This window comes from Phoxinus phoxinus, assembly GCF_949152265.1.
Source record: "Phoxinus phoxinus genome assembly, chromosome: 14".
In the NCBI taxonomy this organism is placed as follows: domain Eukaryota; kingdom Metazoa; phylum Chordata; class Actinopteri; order Cypriniformes; family Leuciscidae; genus Phoxinus; species Phoxinus phoxinus.
The window spans coordinates 3,559,520-3,582,495 of record NC_136889.1 but is presented as its reverse complement, the minus strand read 5'-3'; the positions used below and the strand labels follow the sequence as shown (position 1 = coordinate 3,582,495).

General features: G+C 37.3%; 3 protein-coding genes across 7 annotated transcripts; 2 read left to right on the top strand and 1 right to left on the bottom strand.

Moving 5' to 3' along the window:
* Positions 1-3: 3 nt before the first annotated feature.
* On the bottom strand, positions 4-4,014 carry LOC307010618 (uncharacterized protein). Of its 3 annotated transcripts, none has more exons than XM_079635418.1 (5): positions 3,789-4,014; positions 1,136-1,411; positions 765-1,046; positions 514-659; positions 4-290 (listed from the first exon to the last, which is right to left on the bottom strand). In XM_079635418.1, exons 1-4 carry the CDS (start codon positions 3,868-3,870, stop codon positions 535-537), a joined length of 765 nt encoding a protein of 254 aa, XP_079491544.1. In that variant the 5' UTR covers positions 3,871-4,014; the 3' UTR covers positions 4-290; positions 514-534. The 3 variants fall into 3 exon arrangements, with proteins under 3 accessions (XP_079491544.1, XP_079491543.1, XP_079491542.1); XM_079635417.1 differs by having other exon boundaries at positions 4-306; positions 531-659; XM_079635416.1 differs by lacking the exon at positions 4-290 and having other exon boundaries at positions 485-659.
* LOC307010617 (H-2 class II histocompatibility antigen, A-F beta chain) lies at positions 594-6,184 on the top strand. Of its 2 annotated transcripts, none has more exons than XM_079635415.1 (5): positions 594-678; positions 4,019-4,092; positions 4,514-4,783; positions 5,018-5,290; positions 5,384-6,184. In XM_079635415.1, the coding sequence occupies exons 2-5, from the start codon at positions 4,041-4,043 to the stop codon at positions 5,578-5,580; spliced, it is 792 nt and encodes a 263-aa protein (XP_079491541.1). In that variant the 5' UTR covers positions 594-678; positions 4,019-4,040; the 3' UTR covers positions 5,581-6,184. The 2 variants fall into 2 exon arrangements, with proteins under 2 accessions (XP_079491541.1, XP_079491540.1); XM_079635414.1 differs by lacking the exon at positions 594-678 and adding an exon at positions 3,201-3,624.
* A 230-nt stretch (positions 6,185-6,414) lies between these two features.
* On the top strand, positions 6,415-21,701 carry zc3h6 (zinc finger CCCH-type containing 6). Of its 2 annotated transcripts, none has more exons than XM_079636323.1 (12): positions 6,415-6,867; positions 9,311-9,515; positions 9,606-9,728; positions 9,812-10,037; positions 10,159-10,292; positions 11,980-12,108; positions 12,214-12,328; positions 13,584-13,693; positions 14,776-14,993; positions 16,658-17,085; positions 17,183-17,362; positions 19,342-21,701. In XM_079636323.1, the coding sequence occupies exons 1-12, from the start codon at positions 6,782-6,784 to the stop codon at positions 20,817-20,819; spliced, it is 3,432 nt and encodes a 1,143-aa protein (XP_079492449.1). In that variant the 5' UTR covers positions 6,415-6,781; the 3' UTR covers positions 20,820-21,701. The 2 variants fall into 2 exon arrangements, with proteins under 2 accessions (XP_079492449.1, XP_079492448.1); XM_079636322.1 differs by having other exon boundaries at positions 11,977-12,108; positions 19,342-21,700.
* Positions 21,702-22,976: the final 1,275 nt, after the last annotated feature.

Below are 22,976 nucleotides of genomic sequence, written 5' to 3'. Positions count from 1 at the left end.
AGTAAAGGTAGAGAAGTTGAATTTATTGAAAGACATGTCAGATTTTTGGGGTTTTGCTGCCACCGGATGTTCAGGGTGGGTCTTGCACAGAAAATATATAATTTTTTATTATTTTATTATAATGATTAAAGGACACTAATGTACGCAAACACGGATTTACAGAATACATATTAAAATTAAACATGAAATACAAATTATTTAAAGATCCTCTGATGGATTAGATTACCTAAATCAACAAATTATATACTGTGCAGTGCTCATCTACTGTATATAAGATGTAGATATGAAGACTTCAGATGCAAAAGCCTCTAAGTGCAATCTGAAATTTTCTTCTAAATTTAGCATTTTTACCAAGATCGTATATTTAAGTTCTTTCAAAATAATAGGTAGTTTTCATTGCCATTAAAGTAAAATAACTGAACATAAACATACAAGCTTGATCAAAATGATCATTCTAGAAGAAAATTTCAGATGGCACTTAGAGGCTTTTGCATCTGAAGTCTTCATATATACTTCAGTTTTTCAAACGCATCATTATAATTGAGAATGCCATGTTCTTCTTAAAATCAGGACAGATGTTATGATGCCCACCAGGATCCCGGGAGGTAGTGAATAAGCCCAGTAGAGATGTGATGTGTGTGAAGCTGAAAACTCAGGCCCTTGAGGAAAGAGCAGAAGGTGTGTATTGTGAAGGCAATGTATTACTTTTTTTTAATGCAATTTGTATTTCATAATAATAATAAAAAAAAAGGGAATGAACTCACTCCACGCTTTCATTGTGGGTTCAGCCGTACTACTGTGCCTCACTTCACATGTGTACTCGTCTCCAGTCCGCGGGGTGATGGTCATGTACTTGTACACTCTGAAGGTCCAGTCTGTGCTATACATTAAGTCAGAGGTCTCTACCTTCACAATTGACTTATGGCCATTTTGAAAAAAGTTTATTTCAATGTCTCCAGGGTAAAACCCCGTGGCATAGCAGTAAAGGACATTTGCTTTTCCTTCTTCCTCGGGAAACTCAGTGTACACATTGACTGAAGGCCGTACTGTGGACAAGCATTACATTAGTGACAGAGATGAACTCATATTGCAAAACAGAAGCAATTTACTTGTAAGTGGTGATCATCAGATTTACCCAAAAGTGGCTTTGATGAGTGTGTTTCCTCTTTGAGTTTTTCCAGGTATTCAGCTTGTCGATAGAATCCCTTTGTCACCTCGCCCAGGCAGAAAATGCTGTCGCGCTTCTCTAAAACAGAAAATCCAGCGCTGGCACTGGGACGTAGGACAAACGTTTTATTTTCTTGGTCAAAGTATGCAAATACGCTGTCGTTCACCAAAACAACAACGGCCTGATCCAAGGACCCGTTTCCCATCATGCGAGTATAGGCCAGGACATTTACTGTATGGTAGTCTAAAAAGAAAAGAGAGAGTAATGTTAAGGAATTTATCAGTTTTTTTATTTATAAATAAGCATTTCTATCGTCAAAGATGACTGACAGATAGCATATAGTTTGGATTGGCGGTATGGTTCTGTTCGGGGCAAGAAGAGCATGGGAACGCAGCGATAACCCCATAGAGTAAACAAAACAGAATCAGCATGTATTGCAGATATCATTCATATCTTAATGACAATAATTGAATGTAGCAACAACATAAATCAAGTGAAAAGACTTGATTGAAGAGGAAGGCAAAGTCCTGACTGGACGAGAGGAGCTGGGGATGGAGGAGGGTAACCGGATGCGCTTTTGTATCTTCCTGGTCATGACGTCACCCGCCCGTGGCGTTTGTTCATTCATTCCATTGGACTAAGTTGACACAGCTGCGACACGTTCACGCTGTAGGCGTTCCCAAAGCGTCATCGACGCATCGCGAGTTCCCTCGAAGGGAACCTGTTACTACAGACTCGGAGCCTGCAGCTACAGTCCCGCACCCAGAGTCCCGCATTCTCGTTTTTCGAGACAGCGCCTCCTGCTGTTCGTATAACACCCACACACAGAGTCCCGCGTTCTCAGATATTACGGTCTCATTTTATTTCAATTTATCCAAATAAATATTTGCGTTCCCTGCTTAATGCATGTGCCAAAAAAACTAATTTTGTCCTCTGACTAACAAATTACCCAGTAGGCCTAGTTATTTTTTTTAGCATGGGTGTACCTAATTGAAAGAAAATTAGCTACTGATGGAAGGGATACAATTACAGATTGAACTATCTTCTGAAAAATATTATGTGATATTATATTGCTACAATGTTTTTTTTATTCAAATTCCAATTTTTCTTTCAGTTCAACCTATAATGGTTTAATTAACATTCCACGCTAACATTACAAAACCTGTTTTTTGATATTTTGAATGCGAAGCAAAACTCAAATAAGAATAGACAAAACACCAATAATAAACAATTATGTAGGCTACTTTATTTAACGATCACCTAAACATCATGCTGTAAACAGGACAAAGCAAAGAAAAAAGGAAGAAAGAATTGTGTTAGTGACTTTACTTTTCATCTTCAATTGCATTTAAAAAAAAAATCCTCATTTATAAGTTGCTTTGGATAAAAGCGTCTGCTAAATTATTAAATGTAAAATGTAATGTAAATGCATAAGGTAAAATAATCACTTTCTGGTAGGCGAATATGTTCCTTCTTTTTTCCTTATTTTTGCAATCGCTCTGTCAAATTAGGTAGCTAGTCTACATAAATTATATAAAGTAAAATAATTAATCCGGCATTAATTCATTAAATTTATAGTTTTAGGAGAAAAGGTCCGATAATTAAAAAAAGGTCAAACGGTAAATCTGATTAAATAATCAATGATGACATTCTTCGATATTATCACACTTAATGTTAATTGGTCTACTTTAATGTCAACTAGCCTAATTTTAATCAAATTTTTACAATGGCTTGTCTATACAAAAAGTCCAAGGTTATAGCTAACGTTAGCTATCAAAATATTTTCGGGGGGAAAAGGCGAAAAAACATAGGCTACATTAACGGCTCAATTTTTGTAACAAACTATCTTTACAAATATTAAATGGACTATGCATTTATGTTGGTGTATTGATGAGCTATTAAGTAGCCTAGTTTGATTAAAAAAGAAATCGAATGAGTATTTGCTAAATAAAATTGACGGTAGGCTACTCACGTTTCGGCTTAAGTTCTTCACATGTAGGCCTATATCCGATTCAATTTGATAGTAGGCGCTGTCTCGAAAAACGAGGGGTGTGAGAATGCGGGACTGGTGGGGGACTCGAGTCTGCAGCTTCATACTCTGTTCTTCGTTCGCATAGACAGTATGGTTATTCGCTGTGCCTGGTGTCAATAAAAGCTTTTATTGGATTAACAAGGAAGTTTTCAGTTCTGAAACGTATCTCTTCTTGTATGTCAAAAGCTCAAGGACATTTTTATTTCTCAGTTCATCACCCCTTTAAGGACAAGGCTATGTAGCGGTTGTGGGAAGAAAAAAAAACTAATAAAGAATATAGCAGTCACAGCAACTACCGTTCTTCGCTCGCCATGTGTAAAGTTTGTGGCCCTCTTATCAGGAACTCGTATATCAAAAGTATCACCGGAGTTCCCAGTGGAATATGACCTGAGAGGGCGTTCATGACGATTTTTTTTGAAACCAGGTAGGCTATTTACGATTATTCCGATAGCACTGAAAGCAGCATTAACTCCTGAGCAACTGTAACCGGACATACAAACACTTATTAGAAGCATATTAAACTTATATGCATAAAAATATTCCCTAGTCTGACTGTAAAAAATAAAAGAAACCGTTATGAATCATTACCTGTCCACATTGTGATGATCTGTGGATACAGCAGAAGAGTTAACACAGATGCTCGGACAGTTAATATTACCATGTCTGCCATTTAAAGACTCGTCTTTAAAGATCTAAACATCAAAGATTCTTTGCTTTTGTTCTGTTGTCTATAAACAGTCTATGTTTCATCAAACTGGTTTCCCCCTACTGTAGTGTACACTGTACACTGTACACTTTCACTTTTGTTCTTCCTGTAGACGTGGACTGTGTCAGAGCAAAATGCTGGCTTTTCTCCTCATTGTGGCTTTCCATGAAATCATCCTTGGTGCAGGTAGGACTGTCCTTAGAGGATTACCCTTTGCCAATGTATTTTATAGATGTGTAGCCGTAAATAAAGAACAATTTACTTGCTCTTGTAGCATCTGTCAGTGGGTCGTTTAGTTGTCAATAAGCTATTGCACGGTGGGGAAATAAATGTTGATGGATTCATGTGCAATGCATTTGTGAATGGAAGTAGACAAGGCTAAATAAATGTATGCCAATAATGTATGCTGACATCTGCCAGTAGTTTTTATTGCAGCATAACCTTGGTCCAACAGATGTAATTCCTCCAAATATGTCAGAAAGTTTAAACATTATATTAGAACCATTATACCATTTCCTGAGAATGAACCAGTATCAATGTTCTGTGCATATTTTCATTTGAAATAATTGACAATAAAAAAAGAGTTGATGTTATTGTTTTCCTTTAGAAGAACATGCATACCAGCAGTTCATTGAGTGTGCATTCAACAGTCAAGGGCAAGTAGACTATACATGGCGCTATGGGTACGATGGTAAAGACATCATGTATGTGGATTTGGTGAAGAAAGCTGTGGTTGCTACCAGTGAACCTGGTAAAATGTTAGAAGAAGAGAGAAAACATATGGAATACATTAAGAGGAAAGAAGAAAGACTAAAGATGGTGTGCTCCGCTGTGAAAACTGTCTTCTTAAAGTCCAACAATTCTCTTTCAGGGGCAGGTAAATTTAAACAAAGCAACCCTCATTGCCAGATTTCTAATAAACAAGGATGTTATAGTTATTTATTTAACAACACATAGTGCTATAGTAGACACCTGAGACTTTATATACTGCACTATATATATATATATATATATATATATATATATTGAAATATATATCTCAAAAATCTCAACCCAGTAAGACAATTTCATACATTTATGCAAACTGTTACTTTTTTTCCCTTCAATGTAGCAAAGCCAGCAGTGCTTGTATCTGCTGGAGGAGAACAGGATCAGAAACATCTTAAATGTGTTGTGCATGGCTTCTATCCGAATGTCATCCGAGTGCGTTGGACCCAAAAAGGAAGGCCGGTCTATTTTGGTGTATCAAGTACTGGATTACTCCCTCACAGAGATGGCACATTTCAGATGACCTCCTATCTTAGCCTTATTAACATGAGTGCTCACGGTCTTACCTGTGAGACTGAACACTTAAGCCTGGATGGGATATTGAGGAAAACCAGTGGTAAGTGACTTACAAGGGGATAAATAATTCATATGAGCATTGTGATAAATTATGTGAAAACTCAAATGACTTTGCTCTGTCTTTTTGTTTCAGAGGAGAAATCACAAATCACACATGTTCTTTGGGCAATGGCTGCCTTTTTTCTTGGTTTAGTATTGCCGGTGTTGCTAACTCTATTATTTATATGGAAAAGGCGAAACACAACAAAACCACCTGAGGACACAAGTGACAGATCAGAAGCATCTTTATCTCTTAATTTAATGAATATGTCTCAGGAAAAACGAGTGTGACTCCAAACCAAATATGATTTATTATCATTTTGGCCACAAACAAATAGGCTACTTTATTTTCATACATGTAGCCTATAATAATTCTATAGAATTTAATCACAAACATATAGGCTACACATCCATTTCTGTATCTCTAAAAGTTTATGCAAGATATTTACAGCTATATGTTACTAAAGTTGTGATGCTTGAGATTGTTGATCCCTTTTGAAAAAGTTTATAAATGTTGTGGAACTTTATTGTCGCTATAACTAGTTTATTTTGGATAGTCTAACATACATACTTCAGACTATTGTAATTAGCAATGGAATTTGCCTCACTTGCAGTCATTTATTTGCACACAATAAGCAGGTTATTTATGGGAAATGCTGTATAGTATTTAGGTAGCCTATTGCTTTAGGAATGTGGGTTATTTAAAACAAATCTTTTTAGCCTTTGTCATGTTTTGGCTATATATCTGTTTAACTCAGATCTTATGAATTGTATCTCACACTGTCGTATTAAATATTAGTCTTTAAATGTATGTATGCATTTTTTGTTTCCTTTTTTATTAAATTCCAAAACATGTAAAGGGGTTACGTATATTGGAATACTTTATACTTTGATTAAATAAAAGGATAAAAACAGAACCGTTACCAAAGTCATAAACATCAGAATATAAATAGTGCGTCACACTAACTTGTACGCGGTGAGCAAAATGATTGGCATCTTCAACAACCAATAGATCAACAGAAAATTGCCCTCGCACTTAGGCGCCAGTGCTTCAACCAATAGTAGAGCAAGACCATGCAGCTTCCCGACGGCGGAAAGGCCAGTGATTGGCTCCGAACCCAAACTGGGCGGGACCACCAGCTGCTGCAAGATCCTTGCAGCCATTTTCACGAAAGTGTTGCGGCCGCCATGACTGTGGAAGATCCCGAAAAAACCTTCGATTATAAACACTATATTCTGCGTCTGCAGTCTCGCACCAGGTCATCTGTGAAACCGCCGGGGACATAAACAAAGCTGAGGGTATCAAAGCTGTGTTGAGACAGCGTTAAACATGAGACCGGATATAATGTCTGTTAAGCGTCTCATGTGTTGTTGAGACGTGTAAACCGTGAGTTTTTCTGCAGACTGTCAGTATATCAAAACCTTCAGCCAACGAGTGACTGATGCTCCTAACTCTGGTTGCGGAGAAGGGCCAGTTGCGTTTCCAACCATCATGGCTTTTGTGAGCCTCTTCTCCAGTCCCCCAAGCCCCGTACTTGACAAAAACATGACAGACTGTGAGCTGACAGGGGAAGAAAGGTCGAGTAAACATGTTCTTATCTGCAAATGCTTCACTGTGCAGGTTCATGTGTGTGAATGTGAATCTTTTGGCACCTATCTTGTTTTTTTTTCAACGTCAAGTCTTCGTTTTCGTTTTTTTGGTCAGGCCTTTCCCCCAGTTCACTAAGTAATTTAGTCATATTTTCCTGCATGCACTTTCATTTTAATATCTGTTACAAGAGGAAAGCAAGTGACACTGCTCATCTTTGTCAGTTTTCATTGTTTTCCCCCACTTGGTTTGCGATTTTGAAGGACATTTGGGTTTTTGTAGAAGGCTGTAGCTGGTTATTATTACAGTAATGTTAATAAGTCGTTTCAAGGCTGTTGAATATGTAAATGGTTATTGTGCCCCGCCCACTCACGTACCATCGGAACGCCCCGCCCACCTGGGAAAGGAAAACATGTCTGGTAGGGATTCGTGGCAGGACTGTTGTGGCTTTGTAAGCCATGCGTTGAGCTGTTGTAATTGTCAACCAGGTCAGGTTGACAGAGAGTCTAACATAAGTTGATCTGCCCATTGTTAACTTGACATGAAAACTGGCCCAATTTAATTTATTTAATGCATTCATGGTTTTATTGAGCACCATTCATCATCACAATGTTTATAACATCACACGGCGTGTTGTCCATATTTAGCAAATGTCATTGTTAGAAATTGTTGAATCAGAAACAAACATTCACATCCCAATTGGTTTTAATCCAACAAGAGATTGCTGCTCCATCAATGTTGCAATGGGCATTTAAGAGGATAGTTTATGTAACTCTGGAATTACCCAAAGTTTATTTTCTTTCATGCATTCCTGGTCGTATTGTGCATGATTCATCACAATTTTAACTGTGTTGCCCATTTTTGTCAAATTTCATTGGCATAATTGATGTTAAATCAATTTATTGAAACGGTCATGTTTTTTAACTCATAACTAGATCGGCCTAGAATAAAATATTTCCCCCCTCCCTACTTATCTAGGGGATTTTGGAGGCCTTTTTGTCCTGATTCCTGAATAATTTCTGACCCTGATTCAGATGCATTTATACCCCATTAATATAATTGCACTTCAGTTGCAAATATGGCCAACAGTGATATAGCATGCATTATTGAATAAAGAGATTGCTGGCTTGGCCTTGACAGAATCCACATGCAAAAACATTTCAATCCCAAACCATGCCAGCTGTTTTTCAGATAGCTTTTTACAGCAATGTAGCACCTCTACATGCATTTAGTTTCGATCTAAATTTAGCCATGAGATCATTGGTTATATGTTTAATATTGAAGAAGTGTTTAAAATATTGTTATCATTGAGTTTGCTTCCATTTCCCCTTGTCTTTGCCCTCCAAGTTCAACACAGAAGACACAAGATTGTCATCAAACCACTAATCTCACATACATAGTGACCACATCCTCCTGTTTACAAACGTGTAGAAACATTTTCTCGTTGGGTTTTTAAACACACTGAGGGCCATTTTGTGCATGTTCAATGCTAAGTCACTGTATGTATTTAGCTGTGACCTTTTTACACGTATACCCAGACGTGTAAAAACAGTGTCATGGCCTACTTTATCTAAAACTGAGAGACCTTCAGAGACCTTATCGTGTCCTTGTTCTCGCTCCAGACTTTAACGCTGAGAAACTTGGGAATTTGACAACTGGCAAAACAAACATTCACGTCCATTTTGGTTTTAATCCAAAAAAAGAGTTTGCCATTCATGTTGCATTGGGCATTTAAGAGAAACGTTTATGTCCTAGGATTACTTGACTCTGGAATAACCCAATAGATATATTTAATCTTAAACATACCCCAAAAAGACAATTTCATAAAATAAAAAAATACATTATGAAAAGCAAAGCAAAATGTATTTTTTGTATCCAGCCTATTATCTTAAGAATAGAATAGATGCTTATTTTGTGCTTATTTTTACCTCTAATTTTTTTTGTCAAGAAGACTTACCAGAATTTTATATGTACTGAAGAAAATGAGTGTTGTTTGCCCAAGCTAAACTCAACGACACTATACTGTGGTGTTGTGGGTGTTTGCCGATGCATTGCTATGCAGTTTCTAGGATGTTCTTTGTTGTTGCTAGAGCATTGTGGGTGGATGCGTTTTGGCTTAATTCTTTAATACTTCTCATAGTATGCACATTAATAGTAATGTTGCTTGCCTTATCAAGCACCATTGGAAACTACTGACTCTTTTGCTTAGAATATTTTCACTGATTTGATAGTCTTTTCCTGACTTGGTCTTTTTTTCTTCTTTTTTTTATGAACTTTTTTTGAGAAAGCATGTTGAATTTTACAATTGTTTGACATATGAAGTACATTACTTTGCTTTACCATTTTTAACTTTTTATTACAGGAACAACAGAACTCCGGTGTGGGTGGGCTTGATCATTTTTGTTAATGAAATGCTCAAATATTTGCTTACAGGGAGGACGGTGAATTGGAGGATGGAGAAATAGATGATGAAGGCATAAGCATAGAAGAAGTAAAGGAAACTAAGGAAGAGTCTGAAGGGGCCGAGAAAGACAAAGAGAAGGTAAAAGATGAGAAGTCACACCGGCATTCACGGAAGCGACACAGGAAAATTAAAGAAAAGCGGCGGGCGAAGAGGAGACGACGAGACCGACAAAAGGTAATCTATCATTGCTATTTTTTTGTGCAACTCGTTTGTTTTTAGCTTTTCTTTTATGTTTTTTTTTTTCTCAATGTTTTCCAATTCCAGCATCACTCTCCATCCAGTGGCTCCAGCTCGGACAGCTATGACTCTGAGCATGAGCGTCAAGAAAGACCTAAGAGCAAGAAGAGCAAAGGGACATATCGTGACCACGACAGCGAGTTGGGTCAGGTGAGTACTAAATTTTGGGTACCGAATTTCAAATTTCATTTTCATCCCGCTCAATTAATTTCGCTTTCTACCTATGATGCCAGCGTGAAAATGAACCTGTAAAGCCACCGAGATCAATGCAGCACAAGAACAGCGATCTGGACAAATACAGTGACTACAGTGAAGAGAAGTATGACTATGATGACGAGGATGATTTCTCAGAGGAGTTGTCGAAATACAAACATGCTAAGGAGTCATCTGGTCGTGGCAGAGGAGGGCCACCTAGGGACCAGGCCAAGAGACCAATTATGAAGGGACAACAACAGCAGTGTATGTTTGATTACTCTACTTCAAAATATTATGCATGTGAATTCATTTGAAGACCCAACAGACTGAACCCACAATCTTCTGTGATGCTATCTCTTGTCTTTTTCTGTTACTTGTTATATAGTTGGTGGGCAACGTGGTAGAGGTCGTGGTGCCCTTGGCAGGGGGCGAGGAATGCCCAACAAAAATAAGAAACAAAAGGGCAAGAACTGGGGCCGAGGCCGTGGTCGAGGAGGAGAGCAGGGTGGAGGAGACATGGTGAGAATATGTCATTTTTGATCGGATCATCACCATTAGGATCTCAGAGTAGGGCTGGGCGATATGGGCAAAAAAAAAGATCACGATAATTTTTTTTATATCAGTCGATATCGATAATTATCACGATAAATGTCAAATTTTTTATTTCTTTCAAGTTTAAAGGAAGATTTTTGCTCCTAAGTGAAAGTTAGGAGCAAAAAAGAAACCAGAGCGTTAACTGTGGTTTTAAACTACTCTTTATTGTCAGAACATATCATGACAAACACTTGCCAAACAGGGGAACATTCACAAATCTAAGTTTGAACATTCAAATATTTGTCATTTTTCCTTAACAAAATAAATATCTTAATAGAAAAAAAAAATTCTTAGTTGCTGCATGTGCTCATTTTTATTTGGTAAAATGTAATATTCGGACTGTTTGAGTTTTATTAAAATTAACAATTGGTCATCCAGCATCATGCATTTAGATCATAATAACCACAGATAAAACCGGGCATATCCTACAGCACCGCACTATCATGGCAAAATATTACTTTATGGTTTCTATGGTATTTGTATGAAAACCAGTAGCCTAAATGCATTATTAAATACTGTAATTATATTCCATTCGTCCTTTAATACATTGTCTACATTAATAATATAATACTATTCAATATGTATATCCCACATTTCATAGTGCAGTTAATATTACTAGGCTAACGTTACAGTAAATCCGTGGTAAATGATGGGAATGTGTCGACGGAAAAGCCTTCTGACTGTATCGCTGCGCACAGTGCTTCTCCTGTGTGTCTGTGCCGTTTCATCTGCCTTTAAACTGGTTTAAATCACTGAGACATTTGTGTTCTTCGATGAATTCAAGCGCTTCTCACTGGATCTCGTGACCGAGACCGATCAGAGTAAACGCATCTGCTCTAGTGAGCTCGCGCTGCCGTTTGGACTTTGAGCCGAGCGGATAAACGGTCTGTGTGGCGCACGGTTCAAATGAGTTGTGCTTTTGGCACATAAACATTATCGAACATTTATCGAACTCTTGATATCGTTTTATCGAGAAAAATTATATCGCGATAATTATCGTTTTATCGCCCAGTCCTATCTCAGAGCACTCTTTTTATATAGACAAAGGGGAGCTGGAGCGCTGCTGGTATCCCTTGTATCCTCTGGTGCTCTTGGAAGGGTTAAATGTTCATAAAAAAGAATTGGAAAAAAATCCAAGTCCAGGCACTCAGTAGTTAAAAGTTAAAAAGCCTTTATTATTTCTTTGTGGGCTAAAGCATTAAAACACCAACGCGTATCGGCCCACTGGCCTTCATCAGGGTGTTGGTAACAAACAGGCAGAATCAAGCAATACTTATAGTTGCATTGATTTCAGGTGTGGCACTTGCGGCACAATTTACTGGCCACTAGAGGCAATAGTTCAGGTAATGTCTAATGCCAAAGGTTAAACCATACAAATACAAGACAAAATAAGAGATCTCCAAGTGGAAAAATAGGAGTGATACCAAACATCTAGTGTACTCAACACAATATGCCCCAAAAGTCAATAAATGTGAATAGGCTAGTTACCCATCATAATTCTGAATTCATAGTCAATATGTTTCTAAAACAACATTGGCATTGCATTCAAAGACTAGTCAACATTCACGAACAACAATACACTGTCCCACTTTTTTTATTTGTGTTGTAGCAGGAATCTAAAGGTCCGCCCACTTTCCAGAAGAAGCGTCCAATCATGAGCCAGGAATTCATTAATCAACATACGGTTGAACACAATGGGAGGCACATTTGTAAATATTTCCTTGAGGGTCGATGCATCAAAGTAAGCTATTACAAAACTACAAAACATGGTTAAACATTTCATTTAATTCATATTTGTTAAAAATGTGCACATGCTTTAAGATCTTTTATTCATATTGCTTTACAGGGGGACCAGTGCAAGTTTGAACATGACAATGTTGTTCCAGAGAAGAAAAAGGAACTGTGCAAATTTTATGTCCAGGGATACTGTACCAAAGGAGATATCTGTATATACATGCACAATATCCTTTCAAAACATTCATTGGATGAGTTTTTTTTTACAGATTAACTGTAAAAGAGATAATCTTCATGTCTTTATGGTTTTCTCTTGTTAGGAGCTTCTTCCGCTTCTTCTTCTTATTTCACGCTTGAGTCTATAGACCCGCTTGTGGGAAAGTTATGAAATTTGGCACACAGATAGAGGACAGTCTGAACATTAACCACAATTATTGTTTTTTTTATTAACTCAATTCCTCTAGCGCCACTAACTGTCCAAAGTTTCACTTACGTTTATGCTAATAACTTTTGAACTGTGAAGGCTAGAAACAAAATTGAACCAGATCATCTTCAGACCATGGTGATAAAAAGTAATTGAATTTAAGTTGATTCGTCAATCGGTTCTCGAATAATCCGCGAAAGAATTCGGCAAAGAGCAAAATTGGACGTGAGGCTATATCTCCGCAGTGCTTTAGCGTATTCTGACCAAACTTGGTGTGTGTAATGACAACCATAACTTAAGGGTGCCTGCACAGTTTCGACACAGAGCCACCTAGTGGTCGGGAGATATGAAAAATGTCTCTTTTTGCTTATAACTTTTGAACGGTTTGGCCAAATATCACATTTTGGGTGTCGGCCATTTTTAATTTAGTTGTGAAATGCTATATTTTACAAACACATTGCTGTATCGTTACGAAACTCGGTAAGTGTCATCAGCACCATGCCCTGAAGGTACTCAAAAAGTTTTCGAGACAGCACCACCATTGTGGTAAAAAATTATAATGAATTTTCCAAAAAAGTTAATAGCTTTCAAATAAAATTAGCCCGATTGTAATGAAATTTCTTGGGTCATGCCAAGAACAAAGATAAAAATGTTGCCATAGTCTGCTTAACTTCCTTTTGCCATTTAGATTTTCTTTAAAAACCTACTTCTTCGAAGTCCATCTGTCCATCAGTTATGGAATTTGTGTCGATAGACTGAAACTTTGATTGAATTTGATGGCATGATGCCTGTGTCTCTGCAATGCTTTGGAGATTATGTGTCATTATGACCTTACTCTGACCACACCAAATCAATTTGGTCAAAGTCCCACCTTTAAATCATATACTAGTGACTGTTATTTTCAGCCATTTTGCCTAAAATCATCTTAATATGTCTTAATCATTGTTACAGTTGCTCTGATGCTGGCATGACTTATCGTGACTTCTTTGTGCTTGGCCCTTTAATTTATGCTTGCAGCTTAATTTCTTCCTTGTTTGGACCTTAACCCTATAGTGTATGTGAGTATCCTTGCAAGTTCTTTCACACCGGAGCAAAGTGTTATCAAGGAGATAACTGCAAGTTTTCCCATGAGCCTTTAACCGATGTTACCAAGGAACTTTTGGACAAGGTACGGGCCAACTTGTCACTTAACATTCAGTTTCCCTACAAATACATGCACTTTATGCGTATTTAAAACATACTGATTCCTGAGAATTTTAAGTAATCGGGGACCTCCCATACGGAAATGTAATATATGTACACATATTAAATATATCCACATATATGAAATATATTATGCCCATATGTAAAACCTATTAGAGAAGGGAACAATTGACATATCAAACCAGCCCATATATTTTATGTATGTATAATAGTGTTTTTTTATATACATGTCACATATATAATCAGTTTTCAAATAGAATTTGTGTAGTATTTGTTTTGTTTTAATGAGCTGGTCAAGAAGAGGTAAAATAATAATAAATAATACATTTTATTTATAAAAGATTCGAAAATGAGACAGAAATTGAAATGAAATGTGGATCTGTAGACTTGAAATAAATAGTTTGGCATATATAAATTAAACATATCGGTGACATATATGGTCAAAACATACAGTATTATATAAATAATAATCATATACATCATATTAATATATGTCAATATACTCATTTAATATGGCAAATTTATATATGTTAAAAACCTATATCAACATATATGTAGAGATATGTATATATGTGATAGCAATATATTGTCTTATATTTAGCATATATGACGGCGTCACTAGCGATATAGGGACATATATGTCATATATTACATTTCCATATGGGCTGTGCCTTGCTCAGCTATGCAATGGTAAAAGAAATGTGTTCTCAGTCCAGTTCCAGGCTCACAATTATGTTTTTCTAGCACTTTATATGTAGTTCAGTGGCAAGATGCATAAACACAGCCAATATGTTAAGACTGTATCTCAAGAACTAGTCTGACAAACGAGGGCTAATAATAATAGACCAATTTATTTTTATGTAACTGACACAGAACAATTAGATGACTAACTTGTAAGAGTAGTCTAAGCAATTCATGCCACCAGCCACATATCAATCTTATATCTAGCTAATTTTAAGTTTTATATGTTCAACTCTTAGAAATATTTGGTCAAATTCAACAAATAAAGCATGCAATGCAAACCTAAATTGATGTCACACATTTTAGATCCTAAATACAGATGAGGAAACGGTCAATGAAGATGAGATGGAGTTAGCAGATCTGAGAAAACAAGGAATTGCCCCACTGCCTAAACCCCCTCCCGGAGTCGGCTTGTTACCCACCCCTGGGCCTGGAAGTCCCCCGGATGGAGGAAAGAAGATCCCCTCTCTGTTTGAGATCAAAGTTCAGCCTACTGTGGACTTGGCACAGAAGATTGCTCTAAGGTACTTTTGGCATTTATTGACTGAATCCCCTTTTAACTGTGTTTACATTAGGGGTGGGCGATATGGCAAAAATATCATATCACGATTTTTTTCAGGAAAATCACGATTCACGATTTTATCACGATTCCTTTTCATGTTGGTTTTACTATTTTGCAAGTGACTGAGCATTACAGCCAAACTAATTTCCCTATTTTAAAAACAAAGCCTTAGGTAACAAAATATAAAGTAAAAAAGAATGGCAGACATTTAGGCCAAAGTGGCGAAGATAAAAAATCTTTGTCATTTTCTTTGTTATTAAAAATTAAGAACAAAGATACACATACACAACTTAATATACAAATTAAATAAACAGTGCTTTATTTTTTCAGCTACAGGTGTATTTAACAGCATTGAAGAAAGTCATTAAATGAACAAATATGAAAATAAAACACAACATAGACTTCACAGTATAAATTTTACATTGATTCTTATTAAAGCTACTATTAAAGTTCTCAGTCAAGAGTGAGTGAGATGCTCTTTGTATTTTGTTGTTTTATTAACAGGGATAGTTCTCCCAAAATTTTTAATTCTCTCAAGCCGTTTTAAACCCGAATAAGTCTCCCTCTTCTGTTGAAAATAAAAGTTATTTGGAGAAATGTGGGTAAACAAACAGTTGATGTACCCCAGTGACTTCCATAATAGTTTTTTCCTACTATGGTAGTCAATGGGGACCAGCAACCGCCCGGTTAGCCACACTCCTTAAAATATCTTTTTTTGTGTTCAGCACAAGAAAGAAATTAATACAGGTTTGTAACAACATTAGAGAGTGAGTAAATAATGACAGAATTTTTATTTTTGGGTAACTGTCCCTTTAAGGACAAGCGGCAGCATGTTTACTATTAGGGCTACTGTCATTTTAAGATCTGCGCGCAACGAGTCTACACGCATTTGACAAGCAGATTTTTTCCAACTTTGTTTATGTAAACCTTGTGTGTATTTGACAGTATTAGCGCAATAAGACTCGAAAGATAACTTAGCCCAGTATCTCTGTTAGACAGGCTTTAGTGCATGTGCGCGTCGGGTGTTTGCGCTCAGAAAAGCGCTCGTTAGAACAGCGCATCAGCAGCGAATGACATGTTTAACCAGCAAGGCTTTAAAGCACATGCAAATAATTAATTTTTATGAACTACAGTGTCCCGTTCCTCTGCATTTCATGTGGATATACGTCGCGCTGTACAGTATGTTGAGACGGAGGCGCCAGAAATGCAAACTGATAAAATGCACGATCCTACGATATTTCTTCAAAAGCAGATCGTGGAGACATTTTAATCGTCCACGATCAAAAATCGTAATATCGCACACCCCTAGTTTACATCCAGAATATTTGGTCTAACATCTAATATAACAAACCAGCTTTAACATTTTTCATACTCCTATTCTTATTTCATAAAGTCATAATGAATAGTGGATTCCCATCTACGTTTTGCAAGTCAAACTACTTTAAAATTGAGAACCGTTGTTGGCATGGATGGATTACCTATTAAAAATGATAGAAAAGTAAAGTTCACAACTTTTTCCTCTCAATAGTCCAAATGAGCATCACTGAAATACAGTCATCACTCTAGTTCTGATTTTATATCTTGCTATTTTATTTGTGCATTCATTTGTTGTGTATTTTATTGCAGGCCCAATTTCTACAACAGTGCATCTCCCCCTGCTGGACAGTTTCAAGGTGGTCCACAGTTTGGAAGTAGCCCTGAGGATATGCAGGCTGGCAATATGATGTCTTCTCCACCCAATCCTTCCCATCCCCCTCATCCAGGCTCCATAATGAGCCCTCCCCCACCATTCACAGGTCCAGGAATGCCCCAAAGTCCTCCAGGCCAACCTCCACCCCAAGGCTTTGGTCAGTGCCCTCCAATGCCACCTCCAGGTCAGCCTCCTCCTTTCCACGTCAACATGCAGCACATGAACCATCCTCCATTGAATCACCAGGGGGCTCCATTTCAACCTGTGCCTGACATGCAAATGAAAATGCCTTTCCCAAACATGGGCCAGATGCCCTCCGAGTTCTTCAAGAACTTGTTTAGCAGCCAGTCTCTGGCCCAAGGGGGTAGGTCTTCATTTAGCTTTAAACCATGTATTTTCATTAATAGATGCTTCTAAAGCTTGATATTTATGAAATACTCTTTTCTTTGTTGTGCTTACAGATGAGGGACCCATCCAGGACTCCCAGCCACATGGTAACTCTAATTCCAGTGGGATGCAGGACTTCCTGCCAGCTGTACAGAAGGTTTTGCTTTTACATCTAAACCAGAACAAGCAAGACTCTGACTCTCATAGGGACGAGGGATGTGGACAAGGCTCTGCACCTCCCAACAGAGAGAAAGGTTAGAGAGGGATGTTGAAAAATAAACATTTTGATACAATATTGCTTTAACTTTGAACAATGGCGTGCAGCAGGAATGAGTTACGAAAATGGGAAAAAAGTTTTTTTTTACTTCTGGTTCCATCGTCCTAACGTCAATGCGTTTTTGGTTAAACTTTTGAAATGAGGTCTGTGGTTAACACAAGCTCAAGATATTTATTATATGTCGAAATGCATCAGTAATGTGATTTTTCTGTAAAGTTTTTACGTCTTGAAAAAGGGACTACAGAGGTTGTCGGGGACATTTAACATCATCATGATGAACAGGAAAACTCATCTACTCAACATCTACTTTTACAGCCTAGTTGTGTTTATATTCACATTCTTACAAACTATTCTAAAACCTTTTCAACTTGTTGATTTTTAATAAAGAATGATTACGTTTAGATGTGCACCAATAATGCAATCTTTTCCAATAATTAGAGTAAGGACTTAATCGCAGTGTTTGACACGAGCAAACCTCTGCAGTCCTATTTACATGCAATTTTCGTTATTCTGATTATTCGCTCAGAAGTGTGGTTATTTCTACCGCCATTATATACATACCTCACAGCACAAATTATAAACACACATTCAGTAGGCATGTTACTGGCCACTGTTTTAAACTACTTGCATCATGATCAAATGCAAAACACATTTCTACGGACATATTGGATATTATTCGCTGCCGTGATGAACATAGCAATGGTGCAATTAAGATATCAATTGCACTAGTTGGTAACACTTTACTTGAAGGGGTGTGCATAAGACTGACATGACACCTTCATAGTCATGAATATGATGGAGGTTTTATGCATGTTTATGACAACTGTCATTTAGTGTCATTCGCTCAATTATGACATTTTTAATGCAAATATGACATTGTTTGAGATGTCTTTGTTATGACAACTTGACATTACTAAGACAACACAACCTGTCATAAACATGACATAGCAGATGAATTATCAAACTTAAGAAACCACTTTAACATTACATTAAACTGTCAGGCGGTTGGTTTTGACATTGGCTGTCATGAGGACATTATAACATTTTAATGACAAATTCAATTTGTACCACTGTAATTGAGGTCAAGAAAAATATGCATGACACAGTTATAATGTCCTCATGACAGCCAATGTCAAAACCAATCACCTGACAGTTTAATGTAATGTTAAAGTGGTTTCTTAAGTTTGATAATTCATCTGCTATGTCATGTTTATGACATATTTATGACAATTTATGACATATTTATGACAATTTTTGTTGTCTTGGTAATGTCAAGTTGTCTCGACAAAGACACTGACAGGTAATGATGTATTGGTTTATGTCAAGTTGTCATAACAAAGACTTCTCAAGCAATGTCATATTTGGATTGAAAATGTCATACTTGAGCGAATGACACTTAATGACAGTTGTCATAACCATGCATAAAACCTCCTTCATATTCATGACATGTGTCATGTCATGTCAGTCTTATGCACACCGCTTCAAGTAAAGTGTTTGATCAAACTATTGTGTTTACATGATGAGGTAAAGTTTAATGGCAATATTGCCAAAATCGCATTATTGCATTATGAATGTGCATGTAAACATACTCATTGAAAGAGTTATTGAAAGCTTAGTGACTAAGAAAGTTAAAGTCAGGTTTGTTTATAGCCTAACTTTAACTTTCTAATTCTGGCAATTGTATTTAGACTTTTAAATTAATTAAAACTGGTTTAATTTGTGAAGATTATTTTGAAGACAAAACTTGTAAGAATCAAGCGTTGGCCTACAAAATGACATAATTCTTGCAGCACTCTAGTAGAACTGAAACTAATAACTTCTTTTTGTTACATTTTTATATAATCAAACCAGTGTTATTATTGATATGATGTATACTATTATTTATGTTATTTGATAGTAATAAACTAGCAAAGATATGGTTCTGGTTTGAATTCTAATATAATTTCTGTTCATTAGACGAAACCCCTAATTGGTACTCCAGTGACGAGGAAGAGGGCAGTAGCGTAACAGCCATCCTTAATTCTCTAAAGAAGCAGAATGATATGCTGAAAAACCAGCCAAGCATGCCACCAGCCGACCCTAGACTCCAAAAGGAGCGAGCTTTGCCCAGCGATCCTCGAATAAAAACTGACCCACGTCAGCGACCTCCAGACCCCAGGAAAGACGCTGGAGATGGAGTCGGGGATCCCAGGCTTGCCAGAGACCCGCGCAAGATGAAACCTTTGGATGCCTCCAAATCTGATGCTCATCGCCACCCAAACTCCTCCAGGTCCCACAAACCGCCCGCTGGAGACGATGATGACGAGTTTGAAAGAGAGCTAAGGGAAAGAGCAGCCTTGATCCCATTGGATCCCAGTCCTGGAGCCGCGCTGCGAGACCCGCGCTGCCAGATTAAGCCGTTTAGTCACATCCGGGTGGATATTCTCCTCCAGCGCCCGGCCTTTGCTCAAACCGTGGTTTGGGCTCCAGAAGACCTCATTCCTCTGTTGATTCCCAAACAGGAGCACTCCATAAACCTGCCGCTCCCGCCTTTAATAGCAGATGCTCAACTAAACCGTACCCTTTCCTCGCCTCCGGATCATCCTCCGTCAGCAACTCCGTCTCCTCCTGATCCACGTCTCGCAGCCGCCCGCTTTAAGGAGGGTGTTAGTCGACTCGGGAGCCCTCCCGGTAGGACGGTAGATTCTCGCCACCATCATCCGGATAAGCCCTTGGACCCACGCACTCACAAGACTCTTGATCCCAGAATCAGCCGATCTGGCAGCCTGGACTCCAAGCCTCCAGGTGTGAGAGAGAGTCCATCAGGAGGAGGAGGAGATCCACGGCTACAGCGTGGATCCTCAAACCAACCTGTTGCCGCTTCCGTTAAGCCCGATCCGGAGAAGCTGCCTCCATATGCTCCCCGTCTGGCGTCTTCCATCGGTGCAGGTCTTGATAGTCCAACCACGCTGTTAGGTGGGATCAGTTTATACGATCCGCGCAATCACAGCTTACTCTCCCCGAAACGTGAAAGCGAGGAGCACCCTAAAAAGTCGAGTATCCTAAAGCCTTCTGCGAAGCTCCAAAGCTCTCCACCACACGCCTCGCCGTCACAGGGAACCGGGATGGAAAAAGATGAAAAAAGTCCAGTTGATGACTCTGAGAGCAACACAAGCGGCTGTACGTCAAATCCTCCTCCTGTGCCTACAGTAATGCCAGCGTCTCCGTGTTCGCCAGTACGAGCGCCAGCTCCCGCCGTGCACAACTTGCCCATCCAGGCACTAGCAGGACTCATACGGCCTGCTTACACGGACCCGCGCCAGAACAAACCTGTGGGATCTGCCGGTGGGACTCCGCAAGAGGACGAGGACGACAAAGACAGTAAGAAGAAAGACAGGCCCCTGAGGGACGTCTTTAAAACCTTTGACCCGACAGCCTCACCATTCTGTCAGTAAACACACTTATACTGAATATAGCTCATGCATTTACTGTATTCTGTACTTTGTATTCACCCTGCATGTATATGAAGCTTTTCTATTTATTTATATTTGTTTGTACACATATTCTCTCCACTGTTGCATCATTGTCTAAGCAGAGATATTTTTCTTTTGGCTTTTGTGCGTTTATAGATTCTCATTAGATAGTCAATTGTGTCACAGCAAAGGACTTTATTTGCTTAAGAAGCATTTTAATTACATTTGTATCTGGTATATGGACACTTTGGTAAGCAGAGTCTGCGGATCAGGTGCGTATTTGTAATATCAGTGACACATTGTTGCTTTAGAAGGTTATAAGGGATGTGTGGCTTATAGTATTCATATTTGTAGCACTGTGTAATACATAAATCTATTAAAAATATAAATTTTTGCTAAATTCCCACAGTATTTATCACATAACTACATAAAAAGCATATATGAACACTGTAATATAGCAGAACCTCTGTCTCATTTATCTCAAATGTGCATTTTCATCAAAGGTACAGTTGTGATTTTGGTGAGTAAAAAGGTTAATGAATGAGATTCCTTTCAGTCTCTATTGTAAATGGTTTTCTTTTTAACTCTTGAGGCATTTTTCATCTTTTTTATTGTCATTGTTTTTTTGTGTATATATTTTTATTGTATTTGTTTATGTATATTTTTCCACAGAAAATGCTGAATTGCTTTTGTGTTCTTTTACCATTGACTGAAATTAGTAAGGGAATTTAAATACAGCAGTCACTCTCTTCCTTTTTTTAATTCATTGTCTAAAATAAAATAAAAATGAATTATGTGATTCTGATGTTGACTTCAGTCATTGTTGTAGCTGTCTGTATTTTATTCGTTTTACAGTAAATGTTTATTCAGAGGCCATAAAATTTTTTTGAAAAAAAAAAAAAAACTAACGAAATGGTTTCAATGTCACATCAAAGTACAAATGCACACCTGATCTTATATCTGAAATGTATGTATGCTGAAATCTACCGCCAAAAATGTTTGTAATTGAAATAATATAAAACAATGAGTTGAAAAAGAACAATTAAATGCAAAAAAAAAAAAGAACATTCCTAAAGATTACAATCCTTGCAATTATTGAATGCGTAAATATATATACCTCAACATATTTTTCTTCCTTTAGATTTCAGGAATATAAGTTAATATTTTATGTCTTTTTTCCTACACATTAATTTTATAGTATATAAATGTCTGAACATTTATACGTTTTTTTATTTTTTTATATATAATTATTGTGGTAAATGATTTATAAATGTAATCAGGCATGCAATTTCTATTTAGACTGCATTATGCACATTTTGTTATGTTATGGCCTCTGAATACATTTTCTTTTGAAAATCACAAATCACAGTGGCCCTCATTTATGAAAAGTGCGTACACCAAATTTCCAGCGTACACCCAAAACCCCGGTGACTTTGCGATTTATCAATATGGACGTTGGCGTACGGCACGCTCAAATCCTACGCCAGCTCAGAAGGTGGTGTACATGTACGCACGTTTTGAGTTAGTGCTGAAATCCGCAGAAAAACAATTCCACAAAACGCACTGAAAAACTAAAGATATGATATATTATGACCCACTGTAAAAAAACAACAACATAGAAATTATAAACTTCAGTGTTTATTTGTGTGAGTTAAGCCCGGCAGGTGCGCACGGACTGGGTTCAGTAATGAAAGGCTTTCAATGACCAAAAAATAATTCAGACTGACAAAATAATTAAAATGACATTCTTCTTCTTTTAAATAATAATACAAATAATAATAACAACAACATTCTTCTTCTAAATAACAATAAGCGTCATTAATAATCAAAATAATACTAATAAGAAGAATATTACAAATTGTCATGCAATTATTCACATCATTTTTTTATTTTATTTTTTTATTATAACAACAACATTTCAGTCTTTCCAGTTCACATTTGTTATAATAATAATACAATAAGTTAACGTTTGAAAAAACAAACAAACAACAACAAAAAAACAGCAAAAAAAAAACAATCAAGTTACCAATAATTCACATCATCATTGTAGCCTACACCCCATTACATGTGACGTCTAATTACTTTTCAACGCTAATAGTTTCAAAACACGTGCTGTAAAATAATGCATTGTGAAGGTAA

What these genes read in the sequence shown, in the direction of transcription:
- LOC307010617 (XM_079635414.1), top strand. Translation starts at nt 3,602, where the DNA reads ATGACGATTTTTTTTGAAACCAG. An exon ending in ACGATTTTTTTTGAAACCAG is followed by an intron (nt 3,625 to 4,018) that starts GTAGGCTATTTA and finishes TTCTTCCTGTAG; the next exon opens with ACGTGGACTGTGTCAGAGCA. An exon ending in GATATTGAGGAAAACCAGTG is followed by an intron (nt 5,291 to 5,383) that starts GTAAGTGACTTA and finishes TTTTTGTTTCAG; the next exon opens with AGGAGAAATCACAAATCACA.
- LOC307010618 (XM_079635418.1), bottom strand. Translation starts at nt 3,870, where the DNA reads ATGGCAGACATGGTAATATTAACTGTCCGAGCATCTGTGTTAACTCTT. An exon ending in GATCATCACAATGTGGACAG is followed by an intron (nt 1,412 to 3,788) that starts GTAATGATTCAT and finishes TTTTCTTTTTAG; the next exon opens with ACTACCATACAGTAAATGTC. An exon ending in ACCCACAATGAAAGCGTGGA is followed by an intron (nt 660 to 764) that starts GTGAGTTCATTC and finishes TCTTTCCTCAAG; the next exon opens with GGCCTGAGTTTTCAGCTTCA.
- zc3h6 (XM_079636322.1), top strand. Translation starts at nt 6,782, where the DNA reads ATGGCTTTTGTGAGCCTCTTCTCCAGTCCCCCAAGCCCCGTACTTGAC. An exon ending in GAGCTGACAGGGGAAGAAAG is followed by an intron (nt 6,868 to 9,310) that starts GTCGAGTAAACA and finishes ATTTGCTTACAG; the next exon opens with GGAGGACGGTGAATTGGAGG. An exon ending in GCACAGAAGATTGCTCTAAG is followed by an intron (nt 14,994 to 16,657) that starts GTACTTTTGGCA and finishes ATTTTATTGCAG; the next exon opens with GCCCAATTTCTACAACAGTG.